This window comes from Cricetulus griseus, chromosome 2 (genome assembly GCF_003668045.3).
Source record: "Cricetulus griseus strain 17A/GY chromosome 2, alternate assembly CriGri-PICRH-1.0, whole genome shotgun sequence".
Taxonomy (NCBI): domain Eukaryota; kingdom Metazoa; phylum Chordata; class Mammalia; order Rodentia; family Cricetidae; genus Cricetulus; species Cricetulus griseus.
In genome coordinates, this window is record NC_048595.1 from 119,661,604 (window position 1) to 119,681,565 (window position 19,962).

At 41.2% G+C, this 19,962-nt stretch overlaps 1 protein-coding gene across 5 annotated transcripts in view; it reads right to left on the reverse strand.

Annotated features, from left to right (window-relative positions):
* Usp45 (ubiquitin specific peptidase 45) overlaps positions 1-17,395 on the reverse strand; it is a 72,766-nt gene extending 55,371 nt beyond the window's left edge. Inside the window, exons 1-5 of one of the 5 annotated variants that reach the window (XM_027403458.2) lie at positions 17,258-17,395; positions 12,897-13,003; positions 9,158-9,330; positions 7,829-7,932; positions 6,246-6,346 (exon numbers count right to left, since the gene is read on the reverse strand). In XM_027403458.2, the coding sequence (XP_027259259.1) occupies positions 6,246-6,346; positions 7,829-7,932; positions 9,158-9,330; positions 12,897-12,996 (478 nt within the window). In that variant the 5' untranslated portion in view covers positions 12,997-13,003; positions 17,258-17,395. Of the gene's footprint in view, positions 1-6,245; positions 6,347-7,828; positions 7,933-9,157; positions 9,331-12,896; positions 13,007-17,257 lie in introns of those variants that run through there. The other 4 variants (XM_027403459.2, XM_027403457.2, XM_027403460.2 and 1 more) reach the window with 4 other exon arrangements.
* Positions 17,396-19,962: the final 2,567 nt, after the last annotated feature.

Here is a 19,962-nt window from a genome sequence, read left to right on the forward strand (position 1 = left end):
GTCATGTAGCATTAATGCTAATCTGCCCATTTCTACAGCTGAAAGAAGTTTGAAGAAAAACTGTTTCCACCACATTCCCTCTACTTTCAAAGTGAAGAACAATCAATTCACCTATTCTCAAAGTTTAATTCCTAGCTAATCATCAGCCTTAGAAACATGTGCTTAGGCTGGGTGGTGGTGGCACACGCCTTTGATCCCAGCACTGGGGAGGCAGAGACAGGTGGATCTCTGTGAGTTTGAGGCCAGCCTGGTCTACAGACTGAGTTCCAGGATAGGCTTCAAAGTAATACAGAGAAACCCTGTCTCAAAAAAAAAAAAGAAAGAAAAAGAAAAAGAAAAAGAAAAGAAACATGTACTTAGTTATATGATAAATGTCACTGATAATAGCTGGAATGTCCATTTCTGTCTTGTATTATGAGTCAAATAACCTTTCTAAAATACAACACTGACCACTCACTTCTCGACTGAAAACAGTGGTTCTTCACTGTCCTAAGGATAAGGACAAATCCTACAGGTAGGAGGCCCTTAAACACCTGTTCCTACTTCTGATCCTCACTTCTCACTATCTTCAGCACCACCAAACTCATCCTTTCAGCTCTATAGGAGCCCTCATCAACAACCTGTTTCTTCTACCTCAAACACACAGCTTTCACTTTTTGACATATTCTAATTAAATAACTTTCTGCTTGTGGCTTAGAAATCTATTCTACATAAATATCCTTGGCTCTTTTAGTCAAGGTTAGATACCCTTATCCCACTGTACTTGTACTGCATCATAACACCACACAAACAAGCAGACAAGAGATGTGATTTCATTACATCCCTTGTGATACCAAAAAACTGGCAACACAGGAACTGGGAAGTAGGTTTCTTCCATTCAGTGCTTCACCTTGGAAATCTAGCACATCATACGTAGCATCTTGTGTAAAGCAGACACTCAAGCATAGTATAACATTTATGAGTAAGATAACTTTGATACTGACATCCAGGATTCAGGGAGGATGGAAATGACAAAGGTTTTCCATTATTCCCTCAGCAACAACTGTGACTTTCCAGTTCAGTTTAATTTAGCAGGCACTACTGAGTTAGAGGCAGTTAGAGGCAGACAAAATGTCAACCAGAATCCACTCCTCAAAGAATATGGATTTGGCTGGGTGTTGGTGGCACATGCCTTTAATCCCAGCTCTTGGGAGGCAGAGGCAGGTGGGTCTCTGTGAGTTCGAGGCCAGCCTGGTCTCCATAGTGAGTGCCAGGAAGGGCTCCAAAGCTACACAGAAAAAAAAAAAAACCAAAAAAAAAAAAAAAAAAGAGAAAAAGAGAGAGAGAGAATATGGATTTAGGAGAGAAAACACACACAGACACACACACACACACACCTCACACAGATATAGATTCACACACTCTCTTCCCCCCCACACACACACACCCTAAGCACCAAGTGCAATGTACTTATGCTTGCTGTTAAAGTCTAAAGTGTATGTACTACATAGATTCAAAGCAAAGACAAGGGTGGCGAAAAAAGTAGTCATTAAGCTGAGCCTCAATAGGTAGGTAAAACTGAAGACAGAAAACAGATATCTTAGTCTGAAGTTCTTCAAAATGCCTGAAGACACCCTCCTCCCTAAGACCAAAAATCCTTTCATAAGCCTAAGATACTCCTTGTCTTCTCACTTTCATTCAGTCTTCATTGTAAACCCGTGGGGAGTGCAGGAAGCACTGAGCGTGTGAGGTCCTAAGGGAATGTGTGCTGTTGACATGGGCATGGCCATGTCAAGGACTCTCTGTCTCAGCCCCATGGGAGTGGCAAAGCCTTCCGCAGCTGAGAGTCAAAGCCTTCTTCAGGGGTTTGTGTGTGAATGTTGATAGTGTGTACACAAAATGTCCACCATAGCCCCCAACCCCATGTTTACAGTGTGAAGGCTGCTCCTCTACAAAGACTAGTAGTTTAAACCAGTCTCCTTGATCCAATTGTATACTATAAACTGTCTGCTGGCCTCAGCTGTCTAGGTACAACACTTCCTCTCTATTCAATAAGTACATTGAGCTTCCAGCTGCAAGGTTTCTCCATCAGAGCCTGGACCACTCAGTTTTTCTGAGTGTCCATGAGCCTGTGTGTGCCCTTGCAGCTGCTGTCTAGTGACTGGAGCGGTGCTGGAGCCACTTCTGATACAGAAGCAAGATGACAGTACAGCTATTTCTGACAGGTGGCAGTGGTGCACGCCTTGAATTCCAGCACCGGGGAGTCAGAAGCAGGCAGAACTCTGAGTTCAAGGCTAGCCTTGTTTACAGAGTGAGTTCTAGGACAGCCAGGGCTACACAGAGACACCTTGTCTCCAGCCCACCCCCAACAGTGTAATAACAATACTACTCATTCATTTATGAAAAGTATCATTCCTAAAAAGTAGTATTTATGTTGACTGTCATGGAATTATTGACATTTTTGAGTGAACATTCAAACTTTTCAGTTTTACTTCTAACAAAGACTGACAGACACGGCTACATAACCAGAACTTCCCTGAGCTTCAAGCATTTTTCAAAAGTGCAAAGAGACAGTGACATCAAAATCTTCAGACTCAAAGAGCTCCTTGTTTTCAGTGGCACATGGGGAACTAGCCTAGACTTCCTATAAATAACATTAAAAGTATTAGAAAGGAGGCCTTGCATCATGTGAAGTGTGCTTATGGAGCTTGTACTGGCTTTCTTCTCAGTGATTATTTCAACTTAGTGTAAAATCACAAAAAGAATTTGCTTAATATCTTTCTTTCCTACCCAAAGAATGACAGGCAACTGAGAAAGGAGACCCTCCCCAGGGATGAACACATCAACTGGTTGTCCCGTGACAAATGGTCAGCCCTGAAAACATACATACAGGTAACATCAAATAGGCTCAAAAGGGAATATTTGGGAATGTATATGTATATACAAATACATATATACATTCTATAACAACTTATGAAAAAAATGGCCATGAATTTGAAGGAGAGCAGGGAGGGGTTTGCAGGGAGGAAAAGGAGAGGAGAAATGTTGTAATTAAATACAATTTCAAAAGTAAACAAAGAAAGAAAAAAATCATTCTTTTCCTCCTACGCAAGCACATATCCTTTTGGATTATGATATGTGGCATTTTACCTGGATAAAGACTTCACAAATATCACTTAATAACTGCATGACAGCAGCTATTAATAACTCATTGACAGAAATTCTCATTTATTTTATTTCCAAAGTATTTTCTTAAAATACATTGAAACTTCATACCACAGTATGGCAGATTTCTTCCAACATGCCATGGGGTCTTATTCAAAACTGAACCTGCCTAAGCTACACAGTACCTGGAACTTTTGGAAACCATGAATTCAAACCTGTCTCATTGTGAAAGTCTCCTTACTCTTAAGGTATCTCGAAGTCCAATTTCCTAGGTGCTACTCAAGGCCCCTCAAGCACAACTGAGGCTTAGGCTCCCACCATCTCAAGTAATTTCTTTTATCTCCATCAGGCCACAATGCATCCTGAACAATTGGGCCCCAGTGAGTGGCACCTAAGTTGCATATGGTCATGGCATTCTATCACAGCATTAGAAAAAGAACTAATCCAAATATGAAGCTCTCACAAACTCTCATGCACTTGGCTTGCACCCCAGTGAGTGCTGCTATTTGGGATGTGCTAGCAACAGAAACTTTAGCAGGGGAGGAAGTTGGTCACTGTAAACAACATGTTCTTGTGGGTTGTATCTTACCCTGGCTCCTTTCTTTCTGCTTCCTAGCCACTATAAGGTAGACACCTTTCCCGTGGCACACACTCATACCACAGTGATATTCTGACTCAAAAAAAAAAACAAAAACAAAACAAAACAAAAAAAAAAAACGGCATGTGGTGGTGGTGCAGGCCTAACCAGCACTTGGGAGACAGAAGCAGGTGGATCACTGTGAGTTCAGGGCCAGCCGGGTCTACAGAGTCAGTTCTAGGACAGCCAAGGCTACAGAGAGAAACCCTGTCTTGGGGGAAAAAAAAACCCAACTTATAGTGATGTTCTGACTCAACATAAGTCCATAACAATGGAGTAAGCTGATTATAGACAAATGCCTCTGACACCACAAGATAATAAGGGAATAAAATAAATCCTCTCACAAGTTGTTTCTCTCAGGTTTTTGTCACAGCAATGAAAAACTAACATATTCCCTTCCTAATAGTCTTGCTGCAATTGAGTATTCAAGAAATCTGAAAACTGTATAACTATTACACTGGCTTTATTCTTTACCTTAGGGAACCTAAGGTAAGAAATGAATAAGAAAATGGGTTCCTAATCACTGCTGGCATCAAATGACTGCATGTGTCCTTAAGGCCACAAAGCAAATGCAATGTGAGGTTCTCAGGAGACAGCAGTCAGGCTGATTCAGTTGCTGAAGCACTCAGGGTCTTTCACCGCATCTCCCCTGGTTCCTTGTTTCAGTAGAAACTGAGCCATGACTGGTATACCTGAGACCAAGAAGGAATCCTGCAAATGCTTGTCAAATGAGTTAAATAGAGAAGTAATAAAATTAATGATTTCCTTTGCTGTCCAGAAGCCTGGACTTAATCTCCCCCTCCTCTGACTTCACCTCTTCAGAGTGATAGGGGGCTAACCAAGACAACTACAGCTACAGACTAGAATACAATTGGAAACTATGAGTTTTTTTTAACTGTTGTTGTTTTTTTTGTTTTTGAATTGTCCAACAACTAAAAGGTTGAGGATGTAGCTTAATGGTGGAGTGTTTTCCTACCCTGCACAAGGCCCTGGGATCAATCCCAGCACTTTTATTGTAAATATATTTTTATAAAGCTTTCCCACTGCTGGTTCTACATTCCAAGCAGTTCAGTTCTTCACAGGCATCTAAAGGACCAAGGAGGTAGTTGGGGGGGGGGGGGGCGCGAGGGTAAGAGGATATGCTGTTGAGTCTGTTGAGCTTGGTCCCCAGACACATGGTAAAAAGGAAGAACCAATTTTCACAGGTTGTCCTTGGGCCTCACACAGGTACCCTGGAATGAGTATCTACACATGCACTGACTCCTCTCTCCATGTGGGTCCCAGGGTCCCAAAAGTATCAGACTTGCCAGAAAAGCATCTTTACCCACTGAGCCATCTCACAGTCCCAAATAGATGCAAATACTTGAAAACTTAAAAACTGGGGCCAGAAAGTAAACTGAAAGGCAACTTGACCCCTGAACAAGAAGTCTGGCCTATATTTGAGTAGCTAGGATCAGAACAGCACTGCAATTATGCAACACACAATAACAGACCGAAGTTCCAAATATGTGTGTCAGGAACAAGTCCAGTATTTTCACAAACATTACTTCTAAATCTTCACAAAGTATTACTGTCAAGCTTCACAACACTCCTCAAGACCGAATTCTTTGTTTTCTGTTTTTTTTTTTTTTTTTTTTTTTTTTTTTTTTTTTTTTTTTTTTTTTTCGAGACAGGGTTTCTCTGTATAGCTTTGGAGCCTATCCTGCCACTCGATCTGGAGACCAGGCTGGCCTTGAACTCACAGAGATCTGCCTGCCTCTGCCTCCCAAGTGCTGGGATTAAAGGCGTGCGCCACCAACACCTGGCTTAAGACCGAATTCTTATCCCACTTTTATCATAAGGAAACTAAGGGGTAGAAGAGAAATTCAAACTAGGACTGTTACATATTACAGCTTCTGCTAGCTACATACTTCTGTTTCTCACATTAGAAATATCCATACCTAACATGATACAATAGCAAGATGAGACTGCTGCCTAGGGATGTATGAAAGTATTTTACTGAAATTACAGAATGAGAAAAGTCTAGTGAAATCAAAGATGTGATTTGTTTTGTATTTGAGGTAGGTTCTCAACATGTAGCCCAGATGGACTGGAACACCCTATGTAGACCGGGATGGCCTTGAATGCACACAGATCTGCCTGCCTCTGCCTCCTGTGTGCAGGGGTCATAGGTATTCTTTTTTTTTTTTTTTTTAAATCCCCACCCTCAGCCCCAAAGGTATTCTTTATGACCTCTTTATGCAGAGTATAAACCTTTCTTTTCTTTTCTTTCTTTCTTTTTTTTTTTGGTTTTTGAGACAGGGCTTCTCTGTGAACTAGCTCTTGTAGACCAGGCTGGACTCCAACTCACAGAGATCCACCTGCCTCTGCCTCCCGAGTGCTGGGACTAAAGGTGTGCACCACCACTACCCGGCTTACAAACCATATTTTAACCTAAATTGCTTTAACAAATTTCTTAAGTTACCTGTTTGTGTTTTAGAAACATGTTTCTGGAGAAAGTCAACTATCTGAGCCAAAACCTTCTTGTTACACTGTGTCAATAATTTTTCATTACATTCATAACACCTGAAAAATATAAAAGGCAAGCCAATGTTATGAAAGCACCTTCAATAACTACATACAAGGTACATACTTAATAATTCTGTCTTTAATTACACAGAAATAGGGAACCCAAAGCAAGGGATAGATCACACAGATCCTCACCATTCAAATTTTGCAGTTTGTCTGAAATGTAATAGAATGTTACAAGCTTTCAGGCACTGTAGTTATACAGCCTAACTTATACATGTACCCAATTTGCGTGTGTGTGTGTGTGTGTGTGTGTGTGTGTGTGTGTGTGTGTGTATAAGTGGATTTTTGTTTTGGGCAATATCCAACAGTACACAGGAGGCAGAGGCAGGCAGATCTGTGTGAGTTCAAGACCATCTGGTTCAGTTCCAGAACAACCAGAGCTACGTAGATAGACCATGTCTCAAAAAACAAGACAAAACAGCAACCAAAGTAGGATCTCTCATATAGCATTTGCTGTCCTAGAACTTACAATGTAGACTAGGCTAGCCTGTAACTCACAGAGGTCAACCTGCCTCTGCCTCCCATGTGCAGGAATTAAATGTGTGCATCAGCATGCCTGTTTTTTTTTTTTTTTTTTAAGTCTTATTTATTTTTATTTTATGAGTGTGAGTATTTGTCTGAATATATGTCTGTGCACCATGTGCATGCATTACCTAAAGAAGCTAGAAGAAGGCATCAGCTCCCTGGGACTGGAGTTACAGACCATTGTGGGTGCTGGGAATTGAACCCGAGTCCTCTGGAAGAACAGCCAATACTCTTAACTGCTGACCCATCTTTCCAGCCCTGTAATACACACTCTTAACCTCAGAACTATTTCTTTAGCCCCTGTTTTTAGTCTTTCTAAGACAGGGCTTATCTATACAGCCTAAGCTAGCTTGGAACTCACAATCACCTGCCTGTTTTTCCCCAGTGCTGTGATTACAGTTGTAAAACACAATACTTAACTCCAATAATATTTTAAGAACATTACCATGCAGGTTAGAGAGTCCCTGAACCACCTGAGTGCTTAAAGTACCTTCTTCTTAGGATGCTGGGATTCTGTATTAGTTCATTACAGAAAATGCAATGAGACAGATTTCTTTTCCTTATGGTACAAAGAAAATGTGAAAGATAAGTAGGGTTTTTGTTTTGTTTTTAATTTAAGCCTTATGTTTGTGGATTAAATTATTATTATTATTATTATTATTATTATTATTATTATTATTATTTTGGTCAGGTAGCAGTGGCATATGCCTTTAGTCCCAGCACTTAGGAGGCAGATGCAGGCAGACCTCTGTGAGTTCGAGGCCAGCCTGGTCTACAGATCTAGTTCCAGGATAGGCTCCAAAGCTACAGAGAAACCCTGTCTCAAAAATATATAAATCATCCCACAGATTGTGTACAAGAGAAAAACTTATACATTGGTATTACATTTTTATTTTACCTTGTAAAGCTCAGTATTTTTAGTAGATAAAATACTAGTAAAAGTTAACTTACCATATGGTCCAGCTACTCAGGCTAATGACAACACAATGGGACTCGGTCCCAAGGCTCTGGAAATGTCTCAGTGAATGCTGGCTTTCTGAATTTTTACCACATCCCTGAAGATGAACAAAACGTTATCTGTATGAGTCACACATAAGTTTCTTTCAAATTGATCATATCTTAAATTGTACTTAAGCACAGTTTTTGTTTCAAGCAAGAGGGAACAGTTTCAAAGAGCAACATAGATTTTTACCAAATTTCATTATTTGTAAAGTAGATAACTTAATGTTCACTATGTATTTACCTGTAATAACCACAGGTGATTACTTTCTCTGTCATTTAGGAAGGCATGCACTCCCTGTCTCGAACATTATATACTGTGGAACACTGAACATCCGCTAGCCCAGGGGTTCCCTCCCCTAACACTTATTTCCTAATCCTCCACCCCAAGCCCACTGGAAATGGAAACAGGGCCAGTGTGGTAAAATCCCCCACTAGATAAGTAAGGGAACGATTATTACATGGGAGAAAGAGTTTAGGAAAGTGTCATATTTCTGCAAAAAGAAAGGGATATACTATTCCTTCTTCATGAGCTTTGGAGATTGCTGTGTGACACATAATGCCTGAATCATCTCCAGTCTCTAAAGCCAAGAAGCTAGAGATGACACAGTAAAACAATAGAAGTCTTGATTTTGAAAGTTTCTTTCTCTTGAATTAACTGATAGCTCTGAAGTGACTTGATTTCTGTATTTAATTATTTTATTTATTTATTTATTTTTAGTTTTTTAAGACAGGGTTTCTCCAAGTAGCCCTGGCAGGCCTACAAATAGCTCTGTAGAACAAGCTTTGAACTCAAAGATCTACCTGCCTCTGCCTCCCAAATACTGGGATTAAAGTCGAAAATCCCTTTATTAGGGTTGGTGAGATGGCTCAATGATTAAAGGTACCCGCTGATATCCACAAATGTGTTGTGACATGTGTGTGTGTGCGCTCGTGCAGTAAATTAATAATAATAGTAATAAATAGGATAAAAAGGCACGAAAAGGGGAATCCAAAAGATTATATTCATTTACCACAATTCAGAAAAAAAGGACAAAACAAGTCCAGATATAAGAACAAGTGCATTAGATTCCCTTTCAAACTATTTATGAACTACACATGGTTACTTTCTAAACACAGCACATATTTACTTAATCCTAAACATTCCTAAGTCTATCTTGGCACAGCAATCTAAACATGAGATGAATCTATTTTAAGGCCTATATTACCAGAAGTCCAACTCATAGTAGGCATTTTAAAGATAAAAATTGAAGACATACATATAAATGACACCTTTCTTACCTGAAAACCACACTTGAGGCACAACCAAACATCAGAAGGAAGTACCGGCTGTCCATCACAGAATCTTCTCTCTTTCAAACACTCTGAACAAACTGACCACAGGTTCTCAGCTACTGCCTTCTTCACATGATTCACACTGACAGCATGACTGACGTGCTGGCATGTTAAACCTACTGGATAATACAGGGCAAAATGAAAACATTTTCTCTGCTAGGCAAAAACATTACCATTAGCAAGAATGCTGGTTAGTTTATTAACTTGATACAAGCTGGAGTCATCTGGATAGAACCTCAATTGAGAAACTGTCTCCATCAGACTGCCTGTAGGCAAGTCTGTCTGTAGGCAGTTTTTTTGGTTAATGATTGATGAGAGAAGGTCCAGCACACATAGGCAGTGCCATCTCTGGGCAGGTGTTCCTGGGTTGTATAAGAAAGCAGGCTTAGCTAGCCACAGGAAACAAGCCAGCATATAGTGTTCCCCCATGGCCTCTGCTTTAGTTCCTTCTTCCATGTTCCTGCTCTGACTTTCTTCATGACAAATTAGAAACCATAAGCTGAAATAAGCCCTTGCCTCCTCAAGTTGCTTCTGGTCATAATGTCTGTCAAGGCCCAGAAAGCAAACCAGGGCAGTCAGCAAAAGTCTGCATCATTAAAATGATACTAAATAAAAAGCACAAATTCAGCCGGGCGGTGGTGGCACATGTCTTTAATTCCAGCACTCAGGAGGCAGAGGTAGGTGGATCAACAAAGTAACTCATAAAGATACATAATTGCACCAATGCATACACAAAACATTCTAGAAATGAAGTAATTACAGAAGAGATTAGTGGTTTCTAGGAGCTATGGGTGAGGACAGGGGTATGGATACAAATAGGTAGCACACAGGATGGTGATAAGCATGGCTCACTGACATATACAAAACCACACACATAATAAAACTGCAAGTGCACACACACACTCCAACACACATACAAAATGTGATATCTCAATAAGTTAAGGATGGTTCCATCAATTTTGATATTGTATTATAGCAATGCCAGATGTTAACATCAGGTAAGGACAAGTGAAGGTTAAAAGAGATCTCTATATATCTCTTTATATCTTCATGTTAATCTAAATTGGTCCTGAACTAGAAATACAAACAAGATTAATTAATATTTACTAAGCCAGGTTTAATGGTACAAGCCTTTAATCCCAGCACTCTAAAGGCAGATCTCTTGTGAATTGGAGGCCAGCCTGTCCTACATTGTGAGTTTCAGGATAGCCAGAGATACATAATAAGACCCTCTCTGGGAAACAAAAAAGATTTTTAAAAGACTATTTCCCAAACAGATACAATGTATCAATCACTTTGAATGTCTTTTCTGTTCACTAAGCAGTTCCTGCTCTTTTCTTTCACAGGACTGGAGTTCAGCACCCACATTAAAAAGCTCACCGTATCCTGTAATTCCAGTTCTTAAGGAACACAGAACTTTTTTCTGACCTCCACTGGCACCATTCACTACCATTCACTATGACATTCACTGACACATGGAAGTAAATATGTGTGACACACACTATAAATAAAAATTATTTTAAAGAGGTATCCATATGGTTACTCTCCAGTTCTACAAGAAATAGCAGGAAAACACATATTTAGACCAGGAGAGTAGCTCACAGATAGTTGTGCTTAGCATACAGCACCAGGCCCTGGGCTAAATAAGATAAAATAAAAAAGATACATAAATCTTTTCACATACATTCATTTTGCTATGTTCATCATTGTTAGGATAAAGTGGCATAATTTACAGGAAGCAGTTCTTTTTTTTTTTTTCAGAGACAGAGTTTCTCTGTATATCCCTGGCTGTCCTGGAAACTTACTCTGTAGACCAGGCTGGCCTTGAACTCAGATATCCACCTGCCTCTGCTTCCCGAGTATTGGAATTAAAAGTGTACACCACCACTGCCCAGCTTCAGAATTCTTCTTGAATATTCCCACATACTAAAAATGTTTTGCCTAGTCCCTAAACATTACTTATAAAAGTTTCCATTATATATGGAGACAAATGGCTAAAACTAAGCACAAATAAAACATCTTCAAATATTATATTCTCCTCCCAAGGGCCCAGGTAATACTTACATTGTCCTCAAATACCTGAACACTTTAATTTCTCTACCTCAGACATCCACATCAAAATTACATTTACAAATCCACAACTGTCTACTAATTAACTAGATAGGTTAGTTGTGCAGCTAGCTGTACATTAACTATTCAGACATGAATGTCATTCCTCACTAGGTATTTACAATGAAACATATAAAACATTAAAATTCTTAATTCCACATCAAGGGCAAACCATAAAAACAGACATGAAGCCGGGCAGTGGTGGCGCACACCTTTAGTCCCAGCACTCGGAAGGCAGAGGCAGGAGGATCTCTGTGAGTTCGAGACCAGCCTGGTCTACAAGAGCTAGTTCCAGGTCAGCCTCTAAAGCCACAGAGAAACCCTGTCTGGAAAAACCAACAACAACAACAACAACAAAAAAAAAAACCAGACATGAAAGGATTGGTTCTGGGAGCCTGGGGTTGTATCTCAGTTGAATGTTTGCCTGGCATGCACAAAACCCCAGCTTTAGCCCCACTACCCTATAACACAGTATAATGGCACAAGCCTACAATCCATCCAAACACCCAGATGGTAGGAGCATCTGACTTAGCCTCAGCTACACAGTGAGTTTGAGGGCTAGCCGGGGTTAGAGACCATGGTTCAAAAAAAAAAAAGTAATTCTGATGTATATTCAGATAGCAAGGACCATGTCATTAAAGAAAGAAAGAGCTTACATACATTAGTCTGTATGAATTTTATAATTTAAAATTCTGAAGTGAAAAGTCATTCTATCCTATATATCTTCTCCATAATCCATAGGATGGGTTCTGACCAAGATGACGTAAATATTCTGATGCTGCCATTCAGACTTCTAAAACTGAAATCACTGGTAACCTTAGAAATCAGTGGATGGGCCAGGTGGCCATGGCACACACCTTTAATCCCAGCACTCGGAGAAGGAGGTAGAGGCAGAGGCAAGATGATCTTGGTGAGTTTGAGGCCAGCCTAGTCTACAGAGCGACTTCCAGGACAGTTAGGGCTGTACAGAGAAACCCTTTCTTGAAAAATCAAAAGAAAAAAGAAAGAAATGCAAGTCCTAGCGGGGTGGTGGAAGGAAGGAAGGAAGGAAGGAAGAAAAGAGGAAGGAAGACAGCTCTGTGGGCTGGGCATGTGGCTTGGTGGTAGAATGCTCAGCTAACACATGCAAGCCCTGGGGAACTAGGAATGTAACCCTGTTTCAACCATATCACTATAGAAATGAAAGGAAAAGGAGAAAGAAGGTGGAAGAAGAAATGGGGGAGGGGAGGACAGTAGTGAGGGGAAGGGGAGGATGGGCCAAGCAAGTCCTACAGTTAACAAAACAAAAAGTTTTACCATCTATCGACCTCTTAATTTTAATGAGCCATGAGGAAAGACAAAAAACAATGTGACAATTTTAATTTAATAATTTTAAGTTTTAATAACTTAAAACAAAATCCCAATACAGACGCTAACAATGGTTTTGAGGGGGAACTAGACCAACTAGTTCTCAGATTTATGCAGAAAATAGTGAAAATATAGTACTGAATTTAGTGACTGAAAAGCATCTGTTATTCCTCCTTTATCCCCGCCCCCACCGCCCTCACTCTCTGAGATGCCAGATACCACAATTTACCAGCAATGTCATCTGAAGAATCTTCGTCATGAGGTAGCAAGGGTCTTTTATTTCTTTTGCCTTTCTCAGGTAAATCTTTTGATGGATCCTTCACCCGCATCTGTTATCTACTGAAAAGTTCAAAGAAAAATAACAATATTTTAATCTTCAAAATTAAACTTTTATGTATTTAATGCATATCCAAACTCAATTGATATATAAATCAACAGAAGAAAAATAAGGGATACAAATCAGGTAAACAAACCTTTAAACCAATACACAGGATTGAGATTACAACTCGGTGAAAGAACATGAATGAAACCCTGGGTCCTAACCCCAGGACCAACACACACACACACTCAAAGGTCAATACATAAATGATACATTTCAGCTACACTGTTATAGACTGTTCTTACTCCCCAAGTGTCTCAAAATCCCTCTACTTAAATCTAATCCACACTATGACAGTACCTGAAGTTGAACCCTAACAAGAATTAGGTGAAAGAGTGAACCATGCATTTATGTGAGGAAACAAGAAATCCAAGACAAATAGGTCTTTTTTAAATTGGGGTCTACCTTACCCTTGCTTGTAGCAAGGATAGACAAGATCTGTCAGCACCTTCAGCTTGGATTTGCCAGCCTTCAGTACTAACTAACGTTTGCAGTTAAGCCACTCTGTGGACAGTAATTTTTTTTTGTCCCCTCCCCACAGCATCCCTGCATGCATGATATCTCAGAGGGAAAATTTTCATCAAGGAAATAAGTGCTGCTTCTTATAATGGGTTTCCTCACCCTGTCATCTATGCTGACAGTGGTAGCTGGAACTCACACTGGAGCAGAGAAACTATAAACATAAGAGTCAGGAACCCTAATCGCTCTACTACCTAGTGGACTATTGACAGAAAAATTAATTCCTACTTTTAAGTTGCCATATTTTCTCTCCAAGTTCTGATTATGAATCTTTTTTTAAATCTACAAAAGTTAAAAGAATCATATAGTGAGTACTCATGCAGTGTCTAGATTATGTATGTTTTACCATTTTACTATACTTGTTTTATCTAAATATCAGCATAAAAACATACAATTTTTTTTGTTGTTGCTGTTTTGTTTTTCCAAGGCAAAGGTTTCCCTGTGTAGCTTTGGCTGTCCTAGAAATCAACTCTGTGGACCAAGCTGGCACCAAACCATGACCACGTGGAGATACATGGGTTAATAGAAATGAGCTAATGACTAAGAGAAAGCTAGCCAATAAGAAGCCTGAGCCATAAGCCAAACAGTTTATAATGAATATAAGCCTCTGTGTGTTTATTTGGGACTAAATGACAGAACAGAAACTTCCATAAACACACACACACACACACACACACACACACACACACACACACACACACACGTGTTTTAGATGAACAAAAAACCGTCATTTTCTCATGTATTCAGAAAGTCTTAAAAGAAAGTATCCTGGGGGCTGGAGAGATAGCTCAGAGGTTAAGAGCACGTGTGTGTGTGTGTGTGAGCATAGTGCTTTAAAAAAAATAAAATAAGGAGGGTTGGAGAGGTAACTCAGTGGTTAAGAGCACTGGCTGTTCTTCCAGAGGACCCGAGTTCAATTAACATGGCAGCTCACAGCTGCCTGTAACTCTAGTTCCAGGAGGTCTGAGATCCTCACACAGACATGCATGCTGGAAAAACATCAATGCATATAAAATAAAGATAAATAAATTACTTTAAAAAATAAGAAATTTTCCTACATGGCATCACTATCATATCTAGGAAAAGTTTTCCTAATATCTTTTATCCTAACATAGTCTAATTTCCTTATCTGACTCAAGTATATTCTATAGAATATAGATGGATGAAGATTCAATCATTATTTGTACTTCATCTGTTACAGTTCTTCATTTTTAATTCTGCTTTCCCATATGAATTTTTTAAAAAGTATGTGCGATCTCCAGAGTGAGTGCCAGGATAGGCTCCAAAGCTACATAGAGAAACCCTGCCTCAAAAAAACAAATAAATAAATAAATAAATAGTATGTGCGAGGAATAGTATATGTAGGTGTCCTTGCTAACACACCTCAGCAAATGTTTCTATGTTAGACCCCCGAAAACTCAAGTATCCGGGGTCCCAGGCCACGTTCGCGGTCACCCCAATCACCAGGCGGATTCGCTGCAAACTGCACGAGGCTTTATTGTAATTTAACGAGCTAACCCCATGTTAGCTCGGGTCTTTCACCCACCAGCCATGGTGGATGGCTAGAAAAGACGGCTTGAAGCTGCTGCGCATAGATCTTTATAGGGCAGCGTAAGGGGAGTGTCTAGGGGTACGCACAGGCTCACGATTGGTGTGCCTCCAGGCTTGGAGGGCTTGCCCTGTGTTGATTGGTCAACTGGTTGTTATGGCTCATAGGCCCTCCCAGGGTGGTTGCTATGCTCTCTACGTCATTGCTGTGCGTAAAGCACACCCAGGGTCGTAAAGCATAGCGCCACCAGCTAACCTCTGATTGGCTCCCTGTCACGAGACAGGCATCTGACTTTCTAGTGTCTAGTTCAAGGTCATAGAAGCACATGTTCGGCCATAATGGCTGTCAAAAGGGAAGCCGGTTCCTTCATTATACCTACAACACAATGAGGTAAGAAGGAAAGCTTCCAATACAGAGCTGGTTCTTAAAGCCCTGCCTGACTAAAGAAAAGAAGATGATCATATTTAACTTCGGGTAAGTAAACAAACACTACATCACCCATTTAGCAGAAGTCAATTTTAGATGAACACAAAGCAGTCACTTTCTCATGTATTCAGAAAGTCTTAAAAGAAAGCATCCTGGGGGCTGGAGAGATGGCTCAGAGGTTAAGAGCACTGATTTCTCTTCCAGAGGTCCTGAGTTCAATTTCCAGCAACCACGTGGTGGATCAGACAGAACACTGTATGCATAACAGATAGAAAGAAAGAAAAAAGAAGAAAGAAAGAAAGAAAGAAAGAAAGAAAGCATCCTGGGCCTACCCTTATCCTCCACACCTCTCTCTGGACAACTTCTGTGCATTTTATACTCAGCCATTTCTTCAAACCCTTTTCAATCTCCTTAACCTTCAACTCTCCTATCTCCCCACAATGAGGCCATCTTTCTAATGAGGCTCTTTCTAACTCTACATTTACAATCCTGCATCCACTAACTTTCCATTATCAAAACTGTGTCTGGAACTCCAAGACTCTCCTGGCACTGAGGAGTCAGCACACGGTTGTAGGTTGTACTCATGGACAGAACATTTGAATGAACATACAACCTGGTTAGAAGGTACAGGGGCACTTTTCCATAACTTCCATAAGCTCTCTCCCTCTGCAGTGGGCAGGCATGCTCACAAGAACAAGCAGTGTATGCTCCAAGTCTCTAATGGGTTCTCCTGAGCTCATTGCCAAACTGGGGCAAGGTTGCAGGCAGACCCGACAAAACACAGAAGCCTCAGGCCTGATTGTTAACTCTTCACCACAAATATATTCTAGCTACCCTCCCCCCCAATACCCATGAGGTTTTCTAAACATCAAATGTTACAGCTGTAAAAACAACAACAACAAAAACCTATTTATTCACGTATTTGGTGGGTTAGGATGTGCACGTGTTTATGCGCTTAGCTTTGCATTCCTGAGGATCTCTTTCACCACGTGGGTCCTGGAGAATGAGCTAAAGCCTTTAACTGCCGAGCCACCAGCTTAAACATTACTTAGTCACCTGCATTTTCTCTAACACAGGTTGTACAGCTAGCATATTTAATATTTTTTGCTTTTCAACTGGCTACAAGCATTCCATGTCCAAATACTGTTCTTTTACGTCTTGGGCTGCTATTCTCCAGCATGAGGAGACATAAATATCTTCCTTTTAGATACCCGGGCTCAAATCACTAAAGAACCTTCTTCCAACTACTCCGAGATACGTCATGATCATCACTATCATCTTCCTCATTTGACACTTGAAACTGGATGGAGGTAAAGTGACTTGCATAAGTCCGGGAGTGGACTCAGGTAGCATCTACCCCTAACCTAATACTCAAGTGTTGCCAGAAAGCCGTGGTTAGGCTCTCTCCCTCAGGCCACTGACGCACCCCAAGCTGGCAGAGTGGAAAGCGCTGCAAGGTTGAGACAGCGAGGGGACGAGAGGTCCCGGGTCACCGAGAAGACTGGACCCGGCCTGGCTCCCTCCCTGGCCCCGGCTCTTGCCACAGCTTCCAGGACGCGGCTGTGTGGCAGCCCGGTGTCCCTGTGCATGTGGACGCGAGGGCACGCGGGAAACCTCTCCTCCTCGGCTGGTCCACCTAAGAGGCCTCGCCGCCCCAGCGTAGACACAGTGAGGACACAAGGGCTGCAATGACCCCAAAGCCTGGGCCCCGACTCACCCCGCCCGCTGGGCCGCAGCTTCCACACACAGGAGCTTCTGCGCCTGCGCAGCAGGCACCCGGAGAAGGCGGGGTCTGGCGTCCTGGGTGGGGCGAAGTCTGGTGTTCTGGGCAGACTGGGGGGCGAGGTCTGGCGTCCTGGGTGGGGAGGGACCTGGCGTTCTAGGTGGGGAGAGGGTGGGGCCTGGCTCCTGGGTGGGGCGAGGTCTGGCTTCTGGGCGCGGTGAGGGCGGGGCCTGATATTCTGGGTAGCCTGGGGTCAGGAGTTTTGAGTCCAGGCTCCAATCCCAGCTGCCCTTTCGTCAGCCTTGAGGTCCAGCAAACCGAAGTAGAGCCAGCGGGTGTAATAGGGGGTAACTCCCTGCAGCCAGCTGTTGCAATGCTAGCCACAGGGCCTGGGTTCAAGCTTGGGTGAGCTGCTCGGGTCTTTCTGGCTTGCCCCTCTTGCTGGGCACCTTTTGGGATGGCCTCTCTTGTCTCATCACCCTTCTGGAGTTTACTGTATATGAAGTTTATTTTTTCATGCGGTTCTCACTTCCGAACTAGACAATACATCACACCTGTAATTCATCAGAGTCCGATCATCTGTTACAGAGATGTACACCTTTGCTTTTGAGTAAAAATAGTTGGTTTGAAACCATTTTGTTGCAAGCACTGGTTGATGGGTCCTGGTAGTCTCAGCCTTTCACAAAGGACAAGTTGTGACCTAATGGAGAAGGTGCTGGGTTAGAAGTTAAAAGATTGTAGTTAAGCGCCCAAAGCTGACGCTTACCTTAAAAATTCTAATGCATCTCTATGGGGAAACTTGTTCAAGGAGCTAGCTATTCGTTTACATTGTTTTTATAGGAGCCATGCATTGCAAAAATACAGTGGAATACAAATACGCTGGTTAAGTGATAGATATGGGGACGCACAATTATCTTTTAGATTTTCTCTCAGGATGAAAAGAAAACATTGCATCAGTAAGAACAGTTGTGTTGTGATGTAATTTCAAAGTCAAAATTATCTGTATGAATAAAGTTTAGTACGTTAATGTTGAATTTGAAATAGACTGTGAAAAAGACAGGCAAAAGAGCAAATCTAAAATATTTGCATCCGAAATTGCAACAGGGATAGGTCCTTTTTTTTTTTTTTTTTTTTTACATATCTGCAAAAACAACTATGCAATTACACATTAGAACCATAGGTTTAAATTCTGAGGAAACAGTTATGATAAAGTAAGAATGGATTGTATACTCCGCAAAATTATCAGTATGCTGGTAGAAAAATAAACAAACTTGTTAAAGACCTTTTAATTTGCATTTCCATAAGTAGGGATGCCTCACCCCAGACACAGTGGATGTAATCAAGAAATCTGACAACAAATTCTGGTAAATATGGCTGGTAGGGATGCAAACTAGTGTGTATGAAAATCAGTATGATGGTTCCTTGAAAAATTACAATTAGAACTATCATGTGACCCAGTTATGTCACTCCTTAGCATCTATCCAAAGTCTGAATACCTTACTACAGAGGTAGATACCTGTACCTCCATGTGTACTGCTGGTGTATATGTGATAACAAGGAAATGGAACTAGCTTCGCTGCCCATCAACAGACGAATATATAATAAAAATGTGGTTCCTACACACAATGGAATTGTATTCAGCTATAAAGGAAAATAAATTATAAATTTACAGAAAAATATGCATCTGGAAAGTATAACATTAATCAGGGACACTCAAACTTGAAAAGACTTCACTTTCATTTGCAAAGCTCAGCCTGTAATGTATGAAAGTCCATATATACATAAATGGGTGTAAATGTAGGCAGAGCCTAAAACACTAAAAGAGACCAAGAGAGGGTAAAGATGGGTTCTGAGGAATAGAGGAAGTGGAGTACAAAGGACACATGTGAAATTGTTGGAACTGGTATGCTGACCTCGCACCCTGACAATGGGTGGGACATGAGGAATTCAGGCAGTTACTTAGGCAGCTCAAAGGGCCCTGCATTGCATGGCCATGTCATGGCTACTATCACTCATTACAGGACTGTGTAAGTACACATGCTCGACCTCCCCCTTTTACTTGAGCACCTCCACATGGTCGGCCCTTCCTCTCTTTGCTCCCTTCCTCTTACTCTTACAATCTCTCTCTCTCTTACCTTCCTATCTCTTACTCTTACCTTCTCTTTGTCTCTCCCTCTAACGCTCTCTCTCTCCCATCCTGTAATAAATTGGTTAATATACTCTTTGCGGTTCGTGTTTCATCTCTGTCTCACGCCTTTCTAATTTTTAAACTTAAACAAAAGAACAACAGACATGAAGGAGGGAAAGAAACTAGGGCCATGCATTTACAAAGGGGGAACCTGAGGTGGTAGGTGAAGGGGTGAGAACCTACTAAGACACTATTTTCAAAGAAGAAATAGGTCCTTTTTAAAGTATCATATTTTAAGCTGGGTGGTGGTGGCCTAGGCCTTTAATCCCAGCACTTGGGAGACAGAAGAAGGCAGAACTCTATGAGTTCGAAGCCAGCCTGGTTTACAGTGTGAGTTCCAGGACAGCCAGAGGTACAAGAGGAAACCCCACCCCAATAATAAATAAATAATCATATTTAAGTCTAAATTTACATGGGGGGGCATTGAGAAAGTTCCTGCTTGCTAAAAAAGAAGTCATTCTCATCTCTGGCATGAGGAACAAGTGGCTCTTCAATTAACATATGACTGTGG